Source organism: Corylus avellana, chromosome 4 (assembly GCF_965113065.1).
Source record: "Corylus avellana chromosome 4, dhCorAvel1.hap1.2, whole genome shotgun sequence".
In the NCBI taxonomy this organism is placed as follows: Eukaryota; Viridiplantae; Streptophyta; class Magnoliopsida; order Fagales; family Betulaceae; genus Corylus; species Corylus avellana.
Genome location: NC_142493.1, coordinates 12,320,699 through 12,338,889, shown reverse-complemented (window position 1 = coordinate 12,338,889; position 18,191 = coordinate 12,320,699). Strand labels below are relative to the sequence as shown.

General features: G+C 40.5%; 3 protein-coding genes across 3 annotated transcripts; all 3 read right to left on the bottom strand.

Moving 5' to 3' along the window:
- Window positions 1-4,136: 4,136 nt before the first annotated feature.
- On the bottom strand, window positions 4,137-6,253 carry LOC148586330 (uncharacterized). The gene is made up of 4 exons (XM_088515567.1): window positions 6,010-6,253; window positions 5,727-5,901; window positions 4,933-5,474; window positions 4,137-4,669 (listed from the first exon to the last, which is right to left on the bottom strand). Exons 1-4 carry the CDS (start codon window positions 6,251-6,253, stop codon window positions 4,137-4,139), a joined length of 1,494 nt encoding a protein of 497 aa, XP_088371693.1.
- A 3-nt stretch (window positions 6,254-6,256) lies between these two features.
- On the bottom strand, window positions 6,257-7,042 carry LOC132178074 (uncharacterized). The gene has a single exon (XM_059590535.2). It carries the CDS (start codon window positions 7,040-7,042, stop codon window positions 6,257-6,259), a length of 786 nt encoding a protein of 261 aa, XP_059446518.2.
- Window positions 7,043-7,716: 674 nt separating this feature from the next.
- On the bottom strand, window positions 7,717-8,196 carry LOC132178073 (uncharacterized). The gene has a single exon (XM_059590534.2). The coding sequence runs from the start codon at window positions 8,194-8,196 to the stop codon at window positions 7,717-7,719; it is 480 nt and encodes a 159-aa protein (XP_059446517.2).
- Between the last annotated feature and the right edge of the window lie 9,995 nt (window positions 8,197-18,191).

Below are 18,191 nucleotides of genomic sequence, written 5' to 3'. Positions count from 1 at the left end.
TCCTATCTTGCGGCCTGATTTTGGAATTGTATCCCTCTGAATTTGGGAAATACTATTTCAGAATGCTTTGTGTAATTTTGAGTTAGCTTTCCAATGCCGCTTCAATCACCTCAATCAGATATTTGAGCTGAAAGTTATGGTCAAAATACCGAGACATGTTCAGAATCCAATTTTGCATCCAATCTGATTTGACTTCAATTTGAGAAATTTCGAATTAATCCTTTTCTTTATTTGATTAAACTTAACCATGATTGGTTAAGCTTAACCATATCTTCTAGGTCTTCCCAATTTGCCCTTTAAGCTTGGAACTTTTCCAGAAACGCTTTCTTTTCTTTCAAAAACCTATAAAACAAAGAAAGTACAAAAAGGAAGTAAAATAACATGAATTACCTAAACTAAAGGATTAAAAATGTAAGTTAAGGGCCAACAATATGAATATTTTAGCACTTAACAGTGGATATCAAAGTCCTACCTTTTTATTATTATCAATCAAAATTCAATCTTTGTTTTGTTTTACTTTTGGAATTTATTTTAAACAAAATTTAGCAATCCTCGTGGGAATGACCCCATACTTGCATCATATACTACTATGTTGACCTCGTGCACTTGCGGGTAAAACATACAGTTATTTGCCCATTAGTTTAGGTAGATATTTGTAACAACAGCCCTTGAAAACTCTTGCTTTGAGGCTCATTGATGAGCCCAAGGAAGCTGAGTAGCCCATGCTCAAGAAAACCAAGGTGGCTAAGCCAACATGACCTCACGACCCTGTTAAGGAGAGCAAACTAAAGGTTGCTCTCAACTCCTTGCTGCCCGAAGAAAGGGAGCCCGAAGCCTGTCATACATCCGACCAATGTGTATTAGTGGCCCTTTGTTGCTTCTCCATTATCAGCGGTTCCCCTAGCTGAACCCACTGTCGTTCTGACCCCAATCATTGCTATAGAGTCGGTTACTCCAACCCACTCAGGTTCAAACATCAAATGCATCTTCGAGGAGGTTGAGATGGAGCTGGACTCGGATAGTTTGGTGGGGAACGAAGACGCGAGGCCTGAGCTTGTAGTTGCTGAGACGGGGGCGGTCGATGCTGTGGCTTTTATGGCAAGGTCAGTCACGCCTGTGGTTGCCGAGGCATGTGATGAAGTGCATGTTGATGTTGTCTCTCAAGCACCTAGTCCTGCTAGTGCTCAAGCTTTAACTACTCTTGATGCTTGGGTGTTTGAGGCCCATGGTGATACCGCTTCGAGCGATTTCAGGGTGAAACCCCCCGGCATTGAATGGTCGATTGGCTATTCCCTTACCAAACTTGGGGGTGACCTCATAGGGAACCCCTTTTTGGCCTTAGTAGGTTTGATCCCCCACGAGCAATTGACTAGCAAGTGTGATCATACTGCCCAAGGCATGGCGGAGTTGTTCATTTACTAGCAACTTGTCGTAAGTATATGCTTTCTTTTAACTGTTTCGCAATATTTTGTGCATTCTAACTTTCCTCTTTGTTTCAAAGTATGATGAGGTTGTTATTCCTGTACTGCGACTTCAAAAAATTAATGCAGGGCTCGGCTGAGGAGTTCGATAACCTAAAGGTAAAGCTCGCAGAGTCAAAAAAAAAGCTGTTGGAGTCCGAAGCCGAGAATACAAGGCTGAGAGGAGTCATCTCTCAACAGGACAAGGAGCTGTTGGCTGTCGATCAGCAACAATCTTTAATTCAAAATGAAGCAGCCGAGGCTGAAGCTGCTCGAACTGCACCAAATAAAAAGATCTTGGAGATGTCTGCTGAACTGGAGGCTCTTCGGGCTGAGAATGGTCGGCTCCGAGAAGAAAACTCCATAAAAAAGGAGGATCAGAACCAGCTCAAAGAGAGGCTCACTGAAGTTTTGAGACAGTCCAGAGAAGCCCAGGCCGAGACGGATATCCAAAGGGCGAAGGCTGAGGAGGCTTGCTCAGCTCGGATGGTGGCCAAGACAAGAAAGAAATTCTACACGGGGAAGCTTAAAAAAGCTGAGCTTCAATTGCAGAAAACAGACGATCGGGCCCATAGTTACAAAAAGCAGTTGTCCTACGCCTCTTGGACTCGTGACAATGCTTGGCTGGATGGGATCAGCATCGGCTTCGAGACTTTCATATCCTGGGCTAATGATCCTTCTTGTTCTATGGACCTCGATGCTGTGGAAGCCGATGAGCTTCCTTTTACTTATGAGTCACTAGAACAGATCATAACACTTGGACAGGAGGAAATGCCTGATGCCAAAGGGATCTTCGAGTTCAGCTATACACCAGAGGATGAGAACAAGCCCTCGGGCAATGATGATGCTGTGAAGTTCCATGGTCCAACGGATGCTCCTGTCAATGCTAAGGTCCCTGAGCCTATTGACCCTAATGGGGAATAGCTTGTAAAACTTATCAGTTGTATATTTTTGTGAATATCAATGAAAAATTTTGTTTCATAATTTGTTCTTTTACTTCTTTGCAATGGATAATTGTTTATACAACCTTATTCTCATATGCAATTTTAGAAGATAACTTCAAAAAAGGTAATTAGTTTTGAACCAAACTTAAAGGTTCCCGATGCTTGCTTTGTAACTGCCTTTAAAGCAACTTAAAAGTTACTTGACTGAGTGATTGTGTGACCCCAGGGAATTGTCAAAGAACATCTTGTAGGAGTTTTGATCTATGTTCCTTGCTTCGGTCGGACCATTGAACATTCCTTGACGAAGGATTTTATGTTCGAAAATGGTTTTCTCCCACAAACATTACGTTGAGGGTTTCATGTCCGAAGGTTTTAGTTTAGAAGGTCCTTGGATGCTTCCTCCAAATCCCTTCGGGAAACATGTCTGAGGAGTTTAGTTGAGAAGGTCCTTGGACGCTTCCTCCAAATCCCTTCGGGAAACATGTCCGAGGGGTTTAGTTGAGAAGGTCCTTGGACGCTTCCTCGAAATCCCTTCGGGAAACATGTTCGAGGGGTTTAGTTTGGAAGGTCCTTGGATGCTTCCTCCAAATCCCTTCGAGAAACATGTCTGAGGGGTTTAGTTGGGAAGGTCCTTGGATGCTTCCTTCAAATCCCTTCGGGCTACCTCTTTGGCTGTATTTCTCAAAAGAGAATGAGTCATAGTCTCTTCAATTGTATTTCTCAAAAGAGAATGAGTTATAGTCTCTTCGACTGTATTTCCCAAAAGAGAATGAGTTATAGTCTCATCGACTGTATGCAATACTTTGAAAGTTATTGTAACTTCAGGAGATTTTTATTTACTGTAATTAAAATTACATAGAAAATAAATCTCCTTTGCGAAACTACAATAACTTAGACAAAGTATTTTTTAAGGTGCTCGGCGTTCCATGGCTTGGGGAGTGGCTTTCCCTCGAGGTCTTCGAGGTAGTATGCTCCCGCTCTTCGGCATTCGATCAACTTGTAAGGTCCTTCCCAATTGGGAGCTAGCTTGCCTTCAATAGGATCTTTAGTAGCGATGGTGACTTTTCACAAGACCAGATCTCCAACTTTGAAGCTTCGATGCTTGACCCTCTTGTTGAAGTACCGAGCTACTCTCTCTTGGTATGCTGTCATGGTTACTTGGGCCTGGTCCCATTTCTCCTATAGCAAATCTAGATGTAGCTGGAGGCCTTCATCATTAGTCTCGGGCTGAAAAGTCTCTACTCAAAAACTGCTCGAGCCACTTCGGCGGGGATGACCACCTCGGTCTCGAAAGCTAGGGCATAAGGAGTCTCTTCGGTCTTAGTTCTTTTAGTAGTTCAATATGCCCATAGCACCCCCGGAAGATCCTCAGCCCATTCTCCCTTATGATCACCAAGTTTTTTCTTCAAAAGTTTGAAGATTGTCTTGTTGGTGATTTCCACTTGCCCGTTAACCTGAGGATGCCTAGGAGACGAGAAGTAGTTTCTTATATGGAGCTTGGCACACCATTCTTGGAATGAATCACAGTCAAATTACTTTCTATTGTCCGTGACGAATGCATGTGGAATGCCATAGCAGCAAATGACATTCTTCCGAAGGGACCGTTCTATGCTCTTAGCTGTTATATTTACTAGAGCCTCCACTTCTGCCCACTTCGTGAAATAATCTATAGCTACCACTGCAAACCGAACACCCCCTTTTCATGAGGTAACGTTCCCACTATATCTACCCCTCATTGTGAGAAGGGCCATGGTGGGGAGACTGAGCTTAACTCCTTGGGGGGTTGCTTGGTAATGTTAGCTAAACGTTGGCACTTGTCACAATTTCTGACCGTCTCCACCGAGTCTCGAGTCATGTTAGGCCAATAAAAACCTGCTCGGACTGCCTTATGTGCTTGCATTCTCACGCCTGAATGACTCCCACAGATACCTTCATGAATCTCGCAAAGGATGTAATCACCTTCTTCTTTGGAGACATACTTTAGAAGTGGTAACATGAAACCTCGTTTGTATAAGGTTCCATTTACCATGGTAAATCTAGCAGCTTTTTTCCTTAGTTGGATTGCCTTCTTCTTTTCTGACGGGAGAGTTCCTTTTTCCAGATATTCTACCACCTCCTTTTGCCACTCAGGCACTACCTCTGCAGTCAAGACCGAGATCACCTCAGTTATGGCAGGTTGTAATAGAATTTGAACTAGTTCTTCAGATTCTCCCACGTGTTCAGTTGTCGATGCTATCCGAACGAGATGATCCGCCCTTTCATTCTCTGCCCATGGGATTTTTACAATGTAGAATTTTTTAAAAGAATTCTACATATCCTATACTTTGGACAAGTACAGTTTCATCTTGTCTCCCTTGGCTTCGAACTCCCCTTGGATATGTCTGACAATCACTTGAGAGTCACTTCATAATTTGATGAATTCGACTCCCATTTCTCGGGCTAAGCCAAGTCCAGCTAGTACTGCTTCGTACTTAGCTTTGTTGTTGGTAGTCCTAAATTCCAGCATTAGGGACTACGCAACTCTTCACCTTCTGGGGTGATCAGTACCACCCCAGCTCCGCCATGCTTTTTTGTGGATGACCAATCCACATAAACTACCCAAGTCTTGTCCCTCGACCATTGTTCCGCATCTGGCAGATTAGTAAATTCTGCCAGAAAGTCCGCCAATGCTTGACCTTTGATGGAGTTCCGAGGGAGGAATTCGATGTCAAGCTCTCCAAGTTCGATTGCCCAGTTAGCCAACCTACTGGACAAATCTAGCTTGCAAAGCACCTTTTTGAGTGGGTATTCGGTGAGAACCCTTATCGTGTGAGCTTGGAAGTACGACAGAAGTTTCCTTGATGCAATAGTAAGAGCAAAGGCGAGCTTTTCCATTTGGGGGTATCTTTCCTCGGCTCCTCTCAATGGTTGGCTGATGAAGTATCCAGGCTTCTGCACCCCCTCCACTTCTCGTATAAAAGCAGCACTTACCGCCGTTGGAGAGACGGCTAAGTACAAATAAAATGCTTCTCTAGGGACTGTTCGACTCAATAGAGGTGGGCTGACCAAATACTTCTTCAGCTTCTCAAAGCTTCTTCACACTCCTCAGACCATTCAAATATCTTCCTCAAGATTTTGAAGAACGGTAGACACTTGTTGGTTGACCGAGATATAAACCGGTTGAGTGCTGCGATCCTACCTGTCAATTGTTGGAGCTGCTTCGTATTCTTTGGGGACTGCGTATCCAAGACTGCCTAGATTTTTTTTGGATTGGCTTCAATCCCTCGGTTCGACACCATATAGGTGAGGAATTTCCCAGAGGAAACTCCAAATGCACGCACACTTTGCAGGATTCAGCTTCATTTCGTACTTCTTCAACGTTTCGAACGTTTCGTACAAGTCACATGTATGGTTTTGTGGTAACACGCTTTTGACTAGCATGTCATCCACATAAACTTTCATGTTCCACCCGATCTGCTCTTGGAAGATCTTGTTAACCAGTCTATGGTATGAAGCCCCTGCATTTTTCAAACCAAAAGGCATGACCTTATAATAGTACAGGCCTCAGTCTATGATAAATGCAATCTTCTCCCTATCTTTTGGATGCATATAGATCTGGTTGTAACTAGAGAAAGCATCCACGAAGCTGAGCAAGCCATATCCAAATGTTGAATCTACCAACGCATCAATGTGGGGTAGGGGAAAGCTGTCTTTTGGAGAAGCTTTGTTGAGGTTGGTGAAGTCTACACACATCCTCCATTTCCCATTGAATTTCTTGATCAATACTACATTGGTCAGCCAATCAGAATAGTGTACTTCTTCAATGAACTGAGCTCTGAGCAACTTCTCCACCTCTTCGGCTATTGCCATATTTCATTCTGTAGCGAATTTTCTTCTCTTTTGCTTCACCGGTTTCGTGCTTAGATCCACATTGAGTTGGTGGAGTATGTCTTTAGGGCTAATGCCTGGCATGTCTTCGTGTGCCCATGCAAACACTTCTAGATTCTTTCTTAGAAAGGTAACGAGGCCTTCTCGGACCTCCGAGGCGAGTTGGGATACAATCTTCACTACTTTGCTGTCCGCTACAACCACGTCTTCTAGAAACTCGTCAGGCTTGCCATTCGGTTCACCTTCCTTTCTGCTCCCACAGTGCCAACCGTTTGCGGCTTCTGAAGGCTTCTTCAAAGAAGTGATGTAACACTTCCTTGCTGCACTCTGGTCTTCTTTGACTTCTTTGACTCCCTCTTCTGTCCGAAACTTTATCTTTAGGTGGTAGGTTGAAGTTGCAGCTTCCAACTTATTTAAGGCTGGCCGGCCAATTATTGCATTGTAAGCAGATGGTCGGTTGACCACCAAGAAATCTACCATAGTAGTTGATTGTCTGGGGGCTGTTCCTGCTGTTACAGGGAGAGAGATAAGCCCGATGGGTTGGACTTGTTCTCTTGAAAATCCGACTAAGGGAAAACCAAACGACTTGATCCTATCATGATCAATGCCCATTTGTTTGAAAACTGGCCAATAGAGGATGTTAGTCGAGCTTCCATTGTCCACTAAGATTCGATGGAGCAGATGGTTAGCCACTGCCACCGTCACCACCAATGTGTCATCATGGGGCATCATCACCCCTTTTGCATCTTCTTCAGAGAATGATAGGACCATGGAATCTCGCTTTGGGGCCTTGGAAGGCCTTCCAAGAAGAGAACCTCTTTGGTCTACACCCTTCTTGTGTGGGCCTTCCTAGCCGCGTTAGACTCTCCTCCGCCAGTTATTCCCCCAGAGATGGTAAGGATTTCTCCCACTACATCTTGATTCCGAAGTGAAGGATGGACATCCCAATCGTTCCTCGGTTCGGCCTGCCGATTATGCATCGGTTCAGCATACCGATCATCTCTCGAACCGTTATCTTGCCTCTGCCTCTGATCTCAGCCTTTGATAGCTTCTCTATTTCCCTCAAGTAACAAGGGCTGCTGAGGATTCCTTCCCCTATTCCTCTCGCCTGCCAGGAACCTCACTAGTCTTCATTCTTGATCAAAGCTTCTATCTCTTGGCGCAAAGATGCACACTCCTTGGTCAGTTGGCCTACTTCATTATGATAATGGCAAAACTTGGTCTGGTCTCAATTTGACAGGTGACCTTTCCGTTTTGTTGGCCATCTAAAGGTAGGATCTCTTCTGATCTCCATTAACACCTCGGTCATACTAGTGTTCAACGGGGTGAACTTACTGAGTTTTCACTGAGGGTCAGTCCTCGGTTTGAGAGTCTTCTTGGCCTACTGCATTGAGTTTTTTTCTTGCTTTTTCCCGAAGCTTGCTGGTACTACCTTTGTGCTACTCCTAGCTTGTTGAGTAGCCTTTTCTTGGGACTTCATCAAGGCCCCAACAGTCTCTTCTTGATTGATGTACTCTTCTACTATTCAGAAACTGACGAAGAGTCACCAATGTAGACTTCTTTGCTAGTTCGGCCATCAGTGGACCCTCGGCTCTTACCCCATGCATTAGAGCATCAAGTATTGTTTGTTCACTCAGGCTCTCTACTGTCAACTTCTCCTTGTTGAACTTGAGCATGAAGTCCTTCAAAGACTCATCCTTCCCTTGAATAAGAGAAAGCAGGTAGGTTGGATTCTTCGTCCTCTTTTGGGTGGCTAAGAATTGGCTTAGAAAAAGGCACCCCAAGGATTTGAAGTTATCCACAGATTTGATAGGGAGTCTTGCAAACCATTCTTTGGCTACTCCAGCCAAGGTTAATGGAAACGCCCAGCATGAGATCTTATCTGGGGTTTCGTGGAGGATGAAATGTGCCCGAAGACTCTCCATATGCTCCGTAGGGTCTCAATTGCCATCATATTTATCTATATGAGGCATCTTGAACTTCTCAGGCAATGGGAAGTTCATAACTTGATCCTTGAAAGGTAGGTTGGTGTTTTCCATGAGCTCTTCCGCCATTAACCCGTTTTTCCCATTGGCCATCTTATCAGCTATCTCTGCATACTTTCTTTTCAAATCTCCCAACTCAGCATTTACATCGGTCTCATTATGGCATGTGTGATGAGATCTCTCACGATGAGATTAGTCACGGTGAGATCTCTCGTAATGAGGCCTTTCACGGTGAGGTCTCTCGAGATGAGACCTCTCGGCATGAGATCTCTCGTGATGACCTTCGTTTTGGACTGTGGTATGACGGCTGCCATGAACCGAACTTACACTACCTTCTTGATCATGGTTCCGATTCTGGTTGGGATCCTGGACCTTTTGCCTTGGCGAATGAGTTCACGCCTCTCCCTTTCACTCCTTTCTCCACGCTCCTTCTGGTGCCTCTCTTCACCCTCATGATCCCTTTGTCCATTACGGCCCTCAGCAACCGTGAGCTTGGTGACAAGATCTTCGTTCTGATTCTTCAGTGCGTCCATGGAGGCAGTCATCTGCTTCATAAATTCGGTAAGGTTTGGAGGTGTTGCAGTTGCACTGGGCATCCTGACTTGACCTTCCGGCAGAGGATGTGTTGCACGTGTCTACACCATTTCGGATTGATGTTAAGAACTGATGAAAATCGTTCCCACAGACGGTGCCAAACTGTTGATGCACAATTTTCCGAGGAGGAACGTGGCACACCCTTCGAGTGATGTCGCGGTGTTTGAGGATGCATCGGGCCTTCACATAAGAGCAAACAATAGGATTAGAGTCCCGGTGGTGTTCCGATGGAGATACTCTGATGCCTAAGTCAGTGATCTGAGAGCGTATACAAGCAACAAGAAAGCTAAAAGGCAATGGTTGCAATTACCTTAGTGTTGAGGGTGACTGCCTTTTATAGGCATGAAATGGAGTTTGATTCCCCGTACGTCTCAGATCCTTTATCCTTCAATATCTATCATGCAGTTATTTGAGAAGTATAGGGTTTGTTAGCCAGTTTGTGTTCTTAGTGGCCTAAGATTGTGGAATAAGTGACATGGCTTCCGTTTGACGTTAGATGAGGATGCCCAAGTAGTCCTCTGTCAGACGTGTACAGCTTAGGTGCTGACAGCTAATATGCATCCTGATGAGTGTAGATAACCTTTTGAATTTGAATGATAGCCCATCCCGTTTGTATAGGGATAGTTGATATGTTGATAGCTAGTCTATGCTGTAGATAGCCTTATCAAATGTGGGATAAAATCACCTGATTTAAATAGAATATAGATATATTCTTATTGCGGAATGACCGACCTACTCTTTGGTTCTTCACAATTTCGGCCCATGAGTTGAGTGTTGGACTAGGTGTCCGAGACCTCATCGGGCTAATCTATCCGAGGCCTTGTCGGGCTAATATGTCCGAGGTAGGTTTTTTACTTTAAAGTTGTTTTGATCCATTTCACTAAGTTAAACCAATCATACTAATGGGCCTACACAACTCTAAACTCATCTATCAAGTCTAGGCCTAAGAGCTACTTTAGCCTAGAATCAGGGTCGTTACAATTTTATTATTAATATTCTTGCACACAAAAAGACCACATCAATTTTTGGCGCCATCGGCGAGGACTGCTAAACAGTTGCGTTGTTAAGTTTTAAAGGTTGAATTTAACTTAATTTTTTTTCTTTATTTTATTTTTATTCCTTTTACTTTTCTAATCCTGTTTTTTGTTTTGTTGTTTCATTATATATTATTTTTTATTTCAAGTCCGGAGTGTCACATAACATGTCTGCACAGTACACTCGAGCACACCTTAACTGAGCTCGAGCACACCTGCATCAATATGCTCGAGCATACATTCCCTAAGCTCAAGCACACCTACCAAGGACAGCAAAGAAACAACAGTTTGTCTCCAAAGCTACATCTTCGGGCCATTTGTGAGTTTTTTATTTTGTTTTTTGTTTTCATTTCTTTTTGTTTATTTATTTATTTGTTTCTTTTAGCTTAGTGCATGTTAGGTTGCCGCTCTTTATGTTTGCCATTAATTTCTAGCGACCTTGACATTGAAGGCACTGTTAGACAACTTAGAACCGAAAGGAGCTCTAATTTGCTAAGAGAGCCTGACACTGAAACCGTGGCTAAGGGAGAACAACCTATTGCACTAAGAGATCACTATCTCCCTACTACTTACACTTCTCCCTCATGTATCCAGCTGCCAGGCCTCACGATAGCTCACTATGAAATTAAGCCCATCACTATTCAAAGTTTGGCATCCTTTATAGGGCTTAACAACGAAAATCCATATGAGCTCCTCAATGAATTCCTGGAAAAATGATCTACCATTAAGTTGCAAGGGTTCATCGAGGACGCTCTAAGGATGTGTCTCTTTCCCTTTGCTCTCAAAGGCAGAGCCAAACATTGGTTTAATTCCTTAGAACCCAACTTCATCACTTCTTGGGCTTAGATGCAACAAGAGTTCCTAAAGTACTTCCCCATAAAAAAAGACCAATGCTATTTAGAGAGCTATCGTTAGTTTCTCCCAATATGAGGGCAAACAATTTCATGAGACATGGGAGAGACTTCGAGACCATCTTAGGTCGTGCTTGCACCACGTTGTCTTGAAAATGGCAGCTGGTGCAATGTTTCTATGATGGCTTGACTGAGCCTCATAGACAAACTGTGCATGCCTCGTGTGGGGGAACTTTTATGATGAAAAATGAGACTGACACATGGACCTTGTTTGATAACCTAAGTAATAATTTTATACAACATGCTTCAACTATGTTAGGTTTAGGTTTGCCTAATTCAATGAAAAAAAATATTATATTTAGTTTGGTGTTTAAAACCATGGGAAAAAGAAGTTAGTTTTTTGGTGTTTGTAAGGCTTCTCTGTTTTCTCGTTAGGAAGCATGTCATTACGGGCTTGTGACGGCACTTGTAGAATTGCTCTCTGGTTTTTCGTCACGAACCACATCAAGACAGGCTTGTAACGACACTGGAGATAAACCTTACTATTTTCCCATCAGCTGCTTCGTCAGGACAAACTTGTAACGAAACTGAAGTTACTATTTTCTCATCAGCTGGATTGTCAGGATAGAATACATGACGCAAATCAAGAAGAAGCTCCCTGGTATCTCGTCAGATGCTCCGTCAGGACGGACTCGTGATGAGGATAAGATCTTTTGTTCTTCCAGTCATGACAGCACTCCTTTCCAGTTAAAAGTGGACATTTATTCATTTTTTAAACCAATTTTGAAAAATGAAATAGTTTTACACATAAACCATTTTTTAATCCATATTATGCACCCTAAAATGATGTCGTTTTGCAAGTATATATATTCCTCTCTTTCACTCTAACCCTAAACCTAAAAAATTGTTGTGCGTCGTCTCTATCTCTCTCGCTCATCTCTGTCTCTCTCACAGCCTCGCTTGTCGCCATCGGCCTTCCTCTCTCTCTCTCTCGTCTCTCGTTCGCTCACTACTCTGCATCACCTAAGGTATTCTCATTCTCACATCATCTCTGTCTCTATCTCATTGCATCTCTATCTTTGTCTCTGTTTTAGGTAGTCTTGACAAAGCTATTTCAGGGAAGAACTCAAGATAGAGAAATTAATTTATAGAAATTAATTTGGTTGGGTTGGCTTTGTTTGGATTAATTGGTAAAATCTTTGTCTCTGTTTTGGGTTGGATTTGTTTGGATTAACTGGTAAAATCTCTGTCTCTGTTTCAGGTTGGATTTGTTTGGATTAGGTGGTAAAATCTTTGTCTCTGTTTCGAGTTGGCTTTATTTGGATTTTACAGAAATTAATTTAATGGTAAACAAACAAGAACTCAACATGCATATTTCAGGGAAGAGAAGCCTTTATTTGATTTTTATTTTATATAAAAAATATAGAGTGAATAAATTCAAGTTTTTTAGTTCCAATTAAGTACCTAGAGAATTAGTTCCAATGTTTCTTAGTGGATAAATGCATGTTTCTTAGTTTAATTAGGTTTTGGATATGTTTAATTTTGTTGTGTTTAATTTTCGATTTTAAATGTTTAATTTTTCTTAGAGGATAAATTCATGTTTCTTAGTTTAATTAGGTTTTGGATATGTATGATTTTGCTGTATTTAATTTTTCTTAATGGATAAATTCATGTTTCTATGTTTAATTAGGTTTTGGGAAAATGATGTGTTTTGTTAGGAAATCCTTATGATCGTTATTCTAAATTACAGTTGTGTATGTTGAATCACATAATGTCACTATATCCTAGATTTCAGCTAAAGCAGTAGCAAATATAGAGTGAACATGCTCATATTGCTTTTACTGTACTATAAATCTACTTAATTGTAATGACCCCGATGGGCAAATCAATTAACTAGAAATTGACCTCATGGTTCGTCTCTCAGCCCTATCCCTCACGGGACAAGACTCAGGGAACACAACCTCTCATAAGTGAGAGACCTCAACATAAGACTTCTAAACTATAGGAATAGAGAGTAATAGGCAATCACACCTTCATACATCAGAGTAAACATAATTCGTTATAATATAAAAGATAGATACCAAATGTATTGGTCATCAGACCATTATCAAAATAATAGGATTACATCCCAAATCAGAATTGTCTCACTAAAGATCAACAGATCAAATCCTAAGCTTAAGCAATGCTAAAGAAATAATAATCTCGATCATCTCTGCTCGGATAGTTCCTCCGTCATCCCACATGGACTTCAACCAAACTGAGTCCATCTCCTCAAAAATGACTCGGATTAGGTCCTGTGCAATCACCCATGTCCAGTCTGAAGGTATCCTCGCCTAGGCTAGCTAAACGGCGCAATTATTCATAATGAAGGGGGAAAACATAAAATAAAAGGGGTAAGTCTAAAGACTTAGTGAATGTTAACGCAGATAATACCCATGTTAGTTTAGTGATGAACTCTATTTTATAAAGTATGCAACAGTTCAATCATGACAGTTTTCCATTAGTGTGATATAAATACATGATATATGCATATGATATAGAGTAACAGTGATAGTTCAACAATATGGTTTACTGGAGATATTACCCCTTCTCAGCAGGGTTGGCGCTGTCCCTAGGGACTTGTAATACAACACCGGTGCCCCGAATATTGTATTTTACCATCCATAACACTAGCGTCGCGACTGAGTCCGACCTCGGGGGCCCACACCGCTAATGATGTACATCCTGTAATAACCGCCTATTAAGGCTGCATCAGTCACGAAACAACCATTGGACCCAAGGCCCATATAACACACACATTTGACCATAAAGTTAACATGTATAGTAAGCCTATGACCGTTATCCCGCACGTACTAGTGTACCATGTCATACGATGCAATTAATCTTGTTCGTACTTTACATGCATGCTTTTATAAGTCTCACTTTCTTTAACATATTCAGTACAACGTTTTTCACAAAAGCTAGAGTTCATGTGCAACAAAGTGTATATTGTGAGAGTTGCAAATATGCCTGTTTTGGTACATAAAATATTCATGCGAATGCGAGAAAAATAATGGCAAGTATTATGTGAGTTAAAACTCACCTGGGTCGAACAAAGTCTGCAAGTATTCCTCCAAACGGTCCAAGTTCTCCAAATATGTGGAAAACCATCTATTAGTCTTAAGTTTGACTAAAACAACCCTAGAGCATGAAAGCAAAAGCAATCGGATGGCTGTCTGTTGTGCTAAATACTATATAAATTAATAGATAATATTTAGTACGTTTTACTCGCAAGTGCACAAGATCAAATGACAGTATAGTGAAACAAGTAGGAAATCAATCTCACGGGAATTGTTGATTTTGTTTTAGAATTGATAAAAATATTAACTTGTCACTAAATTAATATTGTGAAAAAGAAATAAAAAGATATAAAGATAAATGAAAGGTAGGGCATTGATATCTACTACTAATCATATTTAGATAATATAACAATATGCCAATGATCCAATCATATTATGAATACCTAATGTTTGCGAACTTAAAGGTATGGGTGTCTACTCTTTAAGCTATTGATTTCCCTAAACAACGAACTAGGCATAGGTATCTACTCTAATTCTTTTCTTTCTTAAAGGATTTAGCATTGGTGTCTACTAAGTTGTTATTTATGAAAGCAAAAAACTGTAGAAATCGACAAACACATGAGGCCTAGGGCATGGGTGTCTACTTCTGGTTCCCCATGTTGATTAACCCAAGAACACAGTGTGGATTTCTTTTGTTACTCATATTAAACTCAGGACTCGATCATCCAAATTGATTTAATTAACTAGTCCATACCACATGCAAATAATGGCCAATCATATACATATGAGGAATTCAAGAAAATAGAAATTAATCAAGTTAAGGAACACAACATGATTATCACAAAGGCGCCAATATTGAAATATTAAATAAACATAATTAGGACTTCAATCTAGCCCTCCTTAAGAGTTAGTTATACATAATAAAAATAAAAGAAAAGAGAAAAGGGAAAGAAAGAACCGAAAGGTAGCCTCCAATTCCTCTCCCTAAAGTTGTGTCTTATCCAGCTTACTATTCTCAAGGTTTAGAGGTCTATTTATAGGGCTTTAGAAGTCCTTGTTACCCTAGTGAACCTAAAAAATTCATAGGGCTTTAGTCCTATTACAAGTGGGACTTGGAAAACCCTAATATGGAAGGAAAGTGAGTTTGGCCGCAGCAGATGTGTCACCAGTGCACGAGTGCGCTTGATCGCAGGTCTTGTGCACTCGATCGTAGGTCTGCGATCGATCTTATGTGTGAGGCACTCGATTGCACATGACTGCCTTGCTTTGTGTCCTCTCTGGTAGTGCGCTCAATCGCAGGGAACCTGCGATCGATCGCACTGTCAAGAACTCCAATTTTTCCCAATTTCTCTCTTTGAGCCCAAATCTTCCAGATTTACTTCATTTTCTTCCCAAAGCCTACAAAAGCATGGAAAATATATAAAAGAACTAAAATAGCACAAATTAACGATATTAAGGAATTAACACACATAAGTTTAAGGGCTAAAATATGAATATTTTGGCACTTAACACACTCTCAAACTTACATATTGCGAGTCCCTTAGCAATACGAAACTAAAAACAAAATGGAAAAAAAAAAAAAAGAAAGATAAATCCATCTTTCGTGGGATGTACGATTGCATTTAGCATATGTAACAAGCTTTTTAAACCCCTAGGAATTCCCTAGAGGACGAGTGAAGTCTCGTGAGGGTTTTCCAAGAATGTTACCCACAAATATCATGCAAAAGTTCATGTTATCCTAAAGTTAAGGTATCACTCAAAATTATGATTCTCATTCATTAGCAAGCTTAAAAAGATAAACTCCATCTTCACAATGAATTGGAATTTTAAAATTTAATTACTTACAAAAGACATTATAGGACATCACAAGTTTGAAAATAGGGTAAAGTGAACTAGCACATAAATATGAAGCTTCCAATTATTTCTCATGGGCAATGTCTCAATATCTCAAAGTGCACTGAAATCCCTATTCGAATGAACAACAATGGCATTTTTTTTTTTTATCAGGTGCAATATTTGGTTCCCTTAAGCTTTCTAATTGACTCATGTAACGAGTGTTTAGTCAATGACTCCCAAACCAGATGGTTTTAGGGCATTAGGTGTAGAGACACCCCTAGGATTTACTAACTCGAGTCAAAAAGGCTACGAAACCAAACTGACCATGACATTAACCAAATCAAAATTTTTCACCTTTTGACATGAACACTCAATGCTTTGAGGCAAGAGGTCCAGTTACTTAGTGAAAAGCTTATCAATGATCATTTTTTTTTCTTTATATATATATATATATATATATGCCAAAGTATCCATCTAATAAATCATCTAATTTCACCCAAGACATAGAAACATACACATCAGACTTCATGTCACACCTCACAAATTATGTGCTAATGTGCTTGTGTAGGATCAGATCAAACATGTGAATTTTCAACTGTCCTAAGCAGGTAACCAAACTGAAAAACTCAATTATCAGATCATGTGTTCAAAATTTTAAGCTAATCAATGAACTCAAATCACAATTTTTATGATCAACCAAAATTTTCTAGCAAACATGAACATGCATATATATATATATATATATATATATATATATATATATATATATATATATATATATATATATATTTCTTTTCATAAAAAATAAAAATAAAATAAAACTAAAACTGGGACAATTTGTGTGTAAAGTGTCTCTCATACCCCTAAACTTAAATTACACATTGTCCCCAATGTGTGTGTAACAAGGAAAGAATTTACCCGGGAGATGGACGAACTGTTTGGAATAGTATGTCTCATAGCACACCCCCAAACTTGAATTGAAGCACACTTATCCCTACAAAACAGAATACTAAAATAACAACGGAAAACAAAAAGAAAAGAAAATAAAAACAAATAAACAAGGAAATAAAAAGGATATGTTGTGGGGTGCCTCCCATGAGCTCTAAGTTTAACGTCTTCAGCCAAATTGTGGCACTTTGAACTTGAAGCACCAATCTTTCCTTCTCTTGCACCAAAGGGAATGAATCTTTTCTATTTCAAGATGCTTTCGAGTGTTTATAGATCGGGGACGACCACTCTGAGTTTTCTCAAATAGTTTCTCATCCGGTGGGGAATCATGAACTGGAATAAAGTAGGAGGAAAACTCAAGGAGTTTTTCTATCTTGATGTCCTCAATTTGCTCATCACATAACTCCAACAGACTACTCTCTTGGACTCTTGGTACTTCAGGAATAAGAGCTGATGTTGAAGAAGATTTAGTGCTCTCTTCCTTTTCTCGATGTGGTTCTTGTGGAATTTCAGTTTGCTCCTCCTTCCTCTCTTCCTCTTGATTTTCAATTGCTTCTTCACTCCCTAATGTGACAGCTTGCTCATGATAGTAGGTACACTCTTCCTTCATGTAGTGCTAATTTGGATTGGCTACCAACTGACTTTGACACTTTTTTTCTTTGAGAATGTCTGATATTTTCTTGAGATGAGCCTCCATCCTTTCAAATGATTGCATGCAGGAGTTCTCCCTCTTTTCAAATGATCGATTTCTTTCCTCCATTTGGCTAATAGCAGCTGATATTATTTCTTTTAAGTTAACATACGCTTCTTCTAAGACAGGACTCACTTCTTCTAAGGTAAACCTTTTTGGAGGAGGTGGATCTTCTTGGTATTGTTGAGGCCAATCAATGGGAGATGGTTCCTCTTCATGAGCTTCTATCTTGAAAATGGATTGTCGTAGACTAGGGCTAAGACAGGAATAGGAATGATCATAGAATTGTGGAGATGGCTCTTCTTCATGATAGCAGATACTCTCTTCCTCCATATAATGTCCATGAGGAGTGGTAACTGACTCACTTTGGCGCTCTTCCTTTTTGAGAAAATTTGTTCTTTGTGTACAATGGGCCTCTATCCTTTCAACTGATTTAAAATGAGAGTTCTTCATCTCCTCCATTGCTGATCTAATCAGAGCTAATGTATCTTCAAAAGACTCAAGGGGAAGTGATTCAGCTTGATATTGCTGTTGTGGAGCTGATTGAGAGGAGCATGTATGATCATAAAATTGCTAATATGAGTGATGTTGCAGTCCATAATATTGTGGAGCATGAATTCCAGGAGCTTGAGCTTGCCATGAGAGATTTGACTGTTGGCTTTATGATGGGTTGTAGGAATAAAAATAGCGGTCATTTCCCGGTCTAGAGAACAATGTGTTCATGTGCCCATAAAATTTGTTAGAAATTTGTCTCGTTGTAGGGCATTCTCTAACATGGTGATAAGGGTCATGGCAACATGAGCATAGTCTACGAGGTGTCGGAATGCCGCCCCACATGTGTGAAAACAAAACTAACAAAAGATTAAAATAAAAAGGGAAAATAAAAAATAAAATAAAATTAAAACTTACGAAAATGTAGACT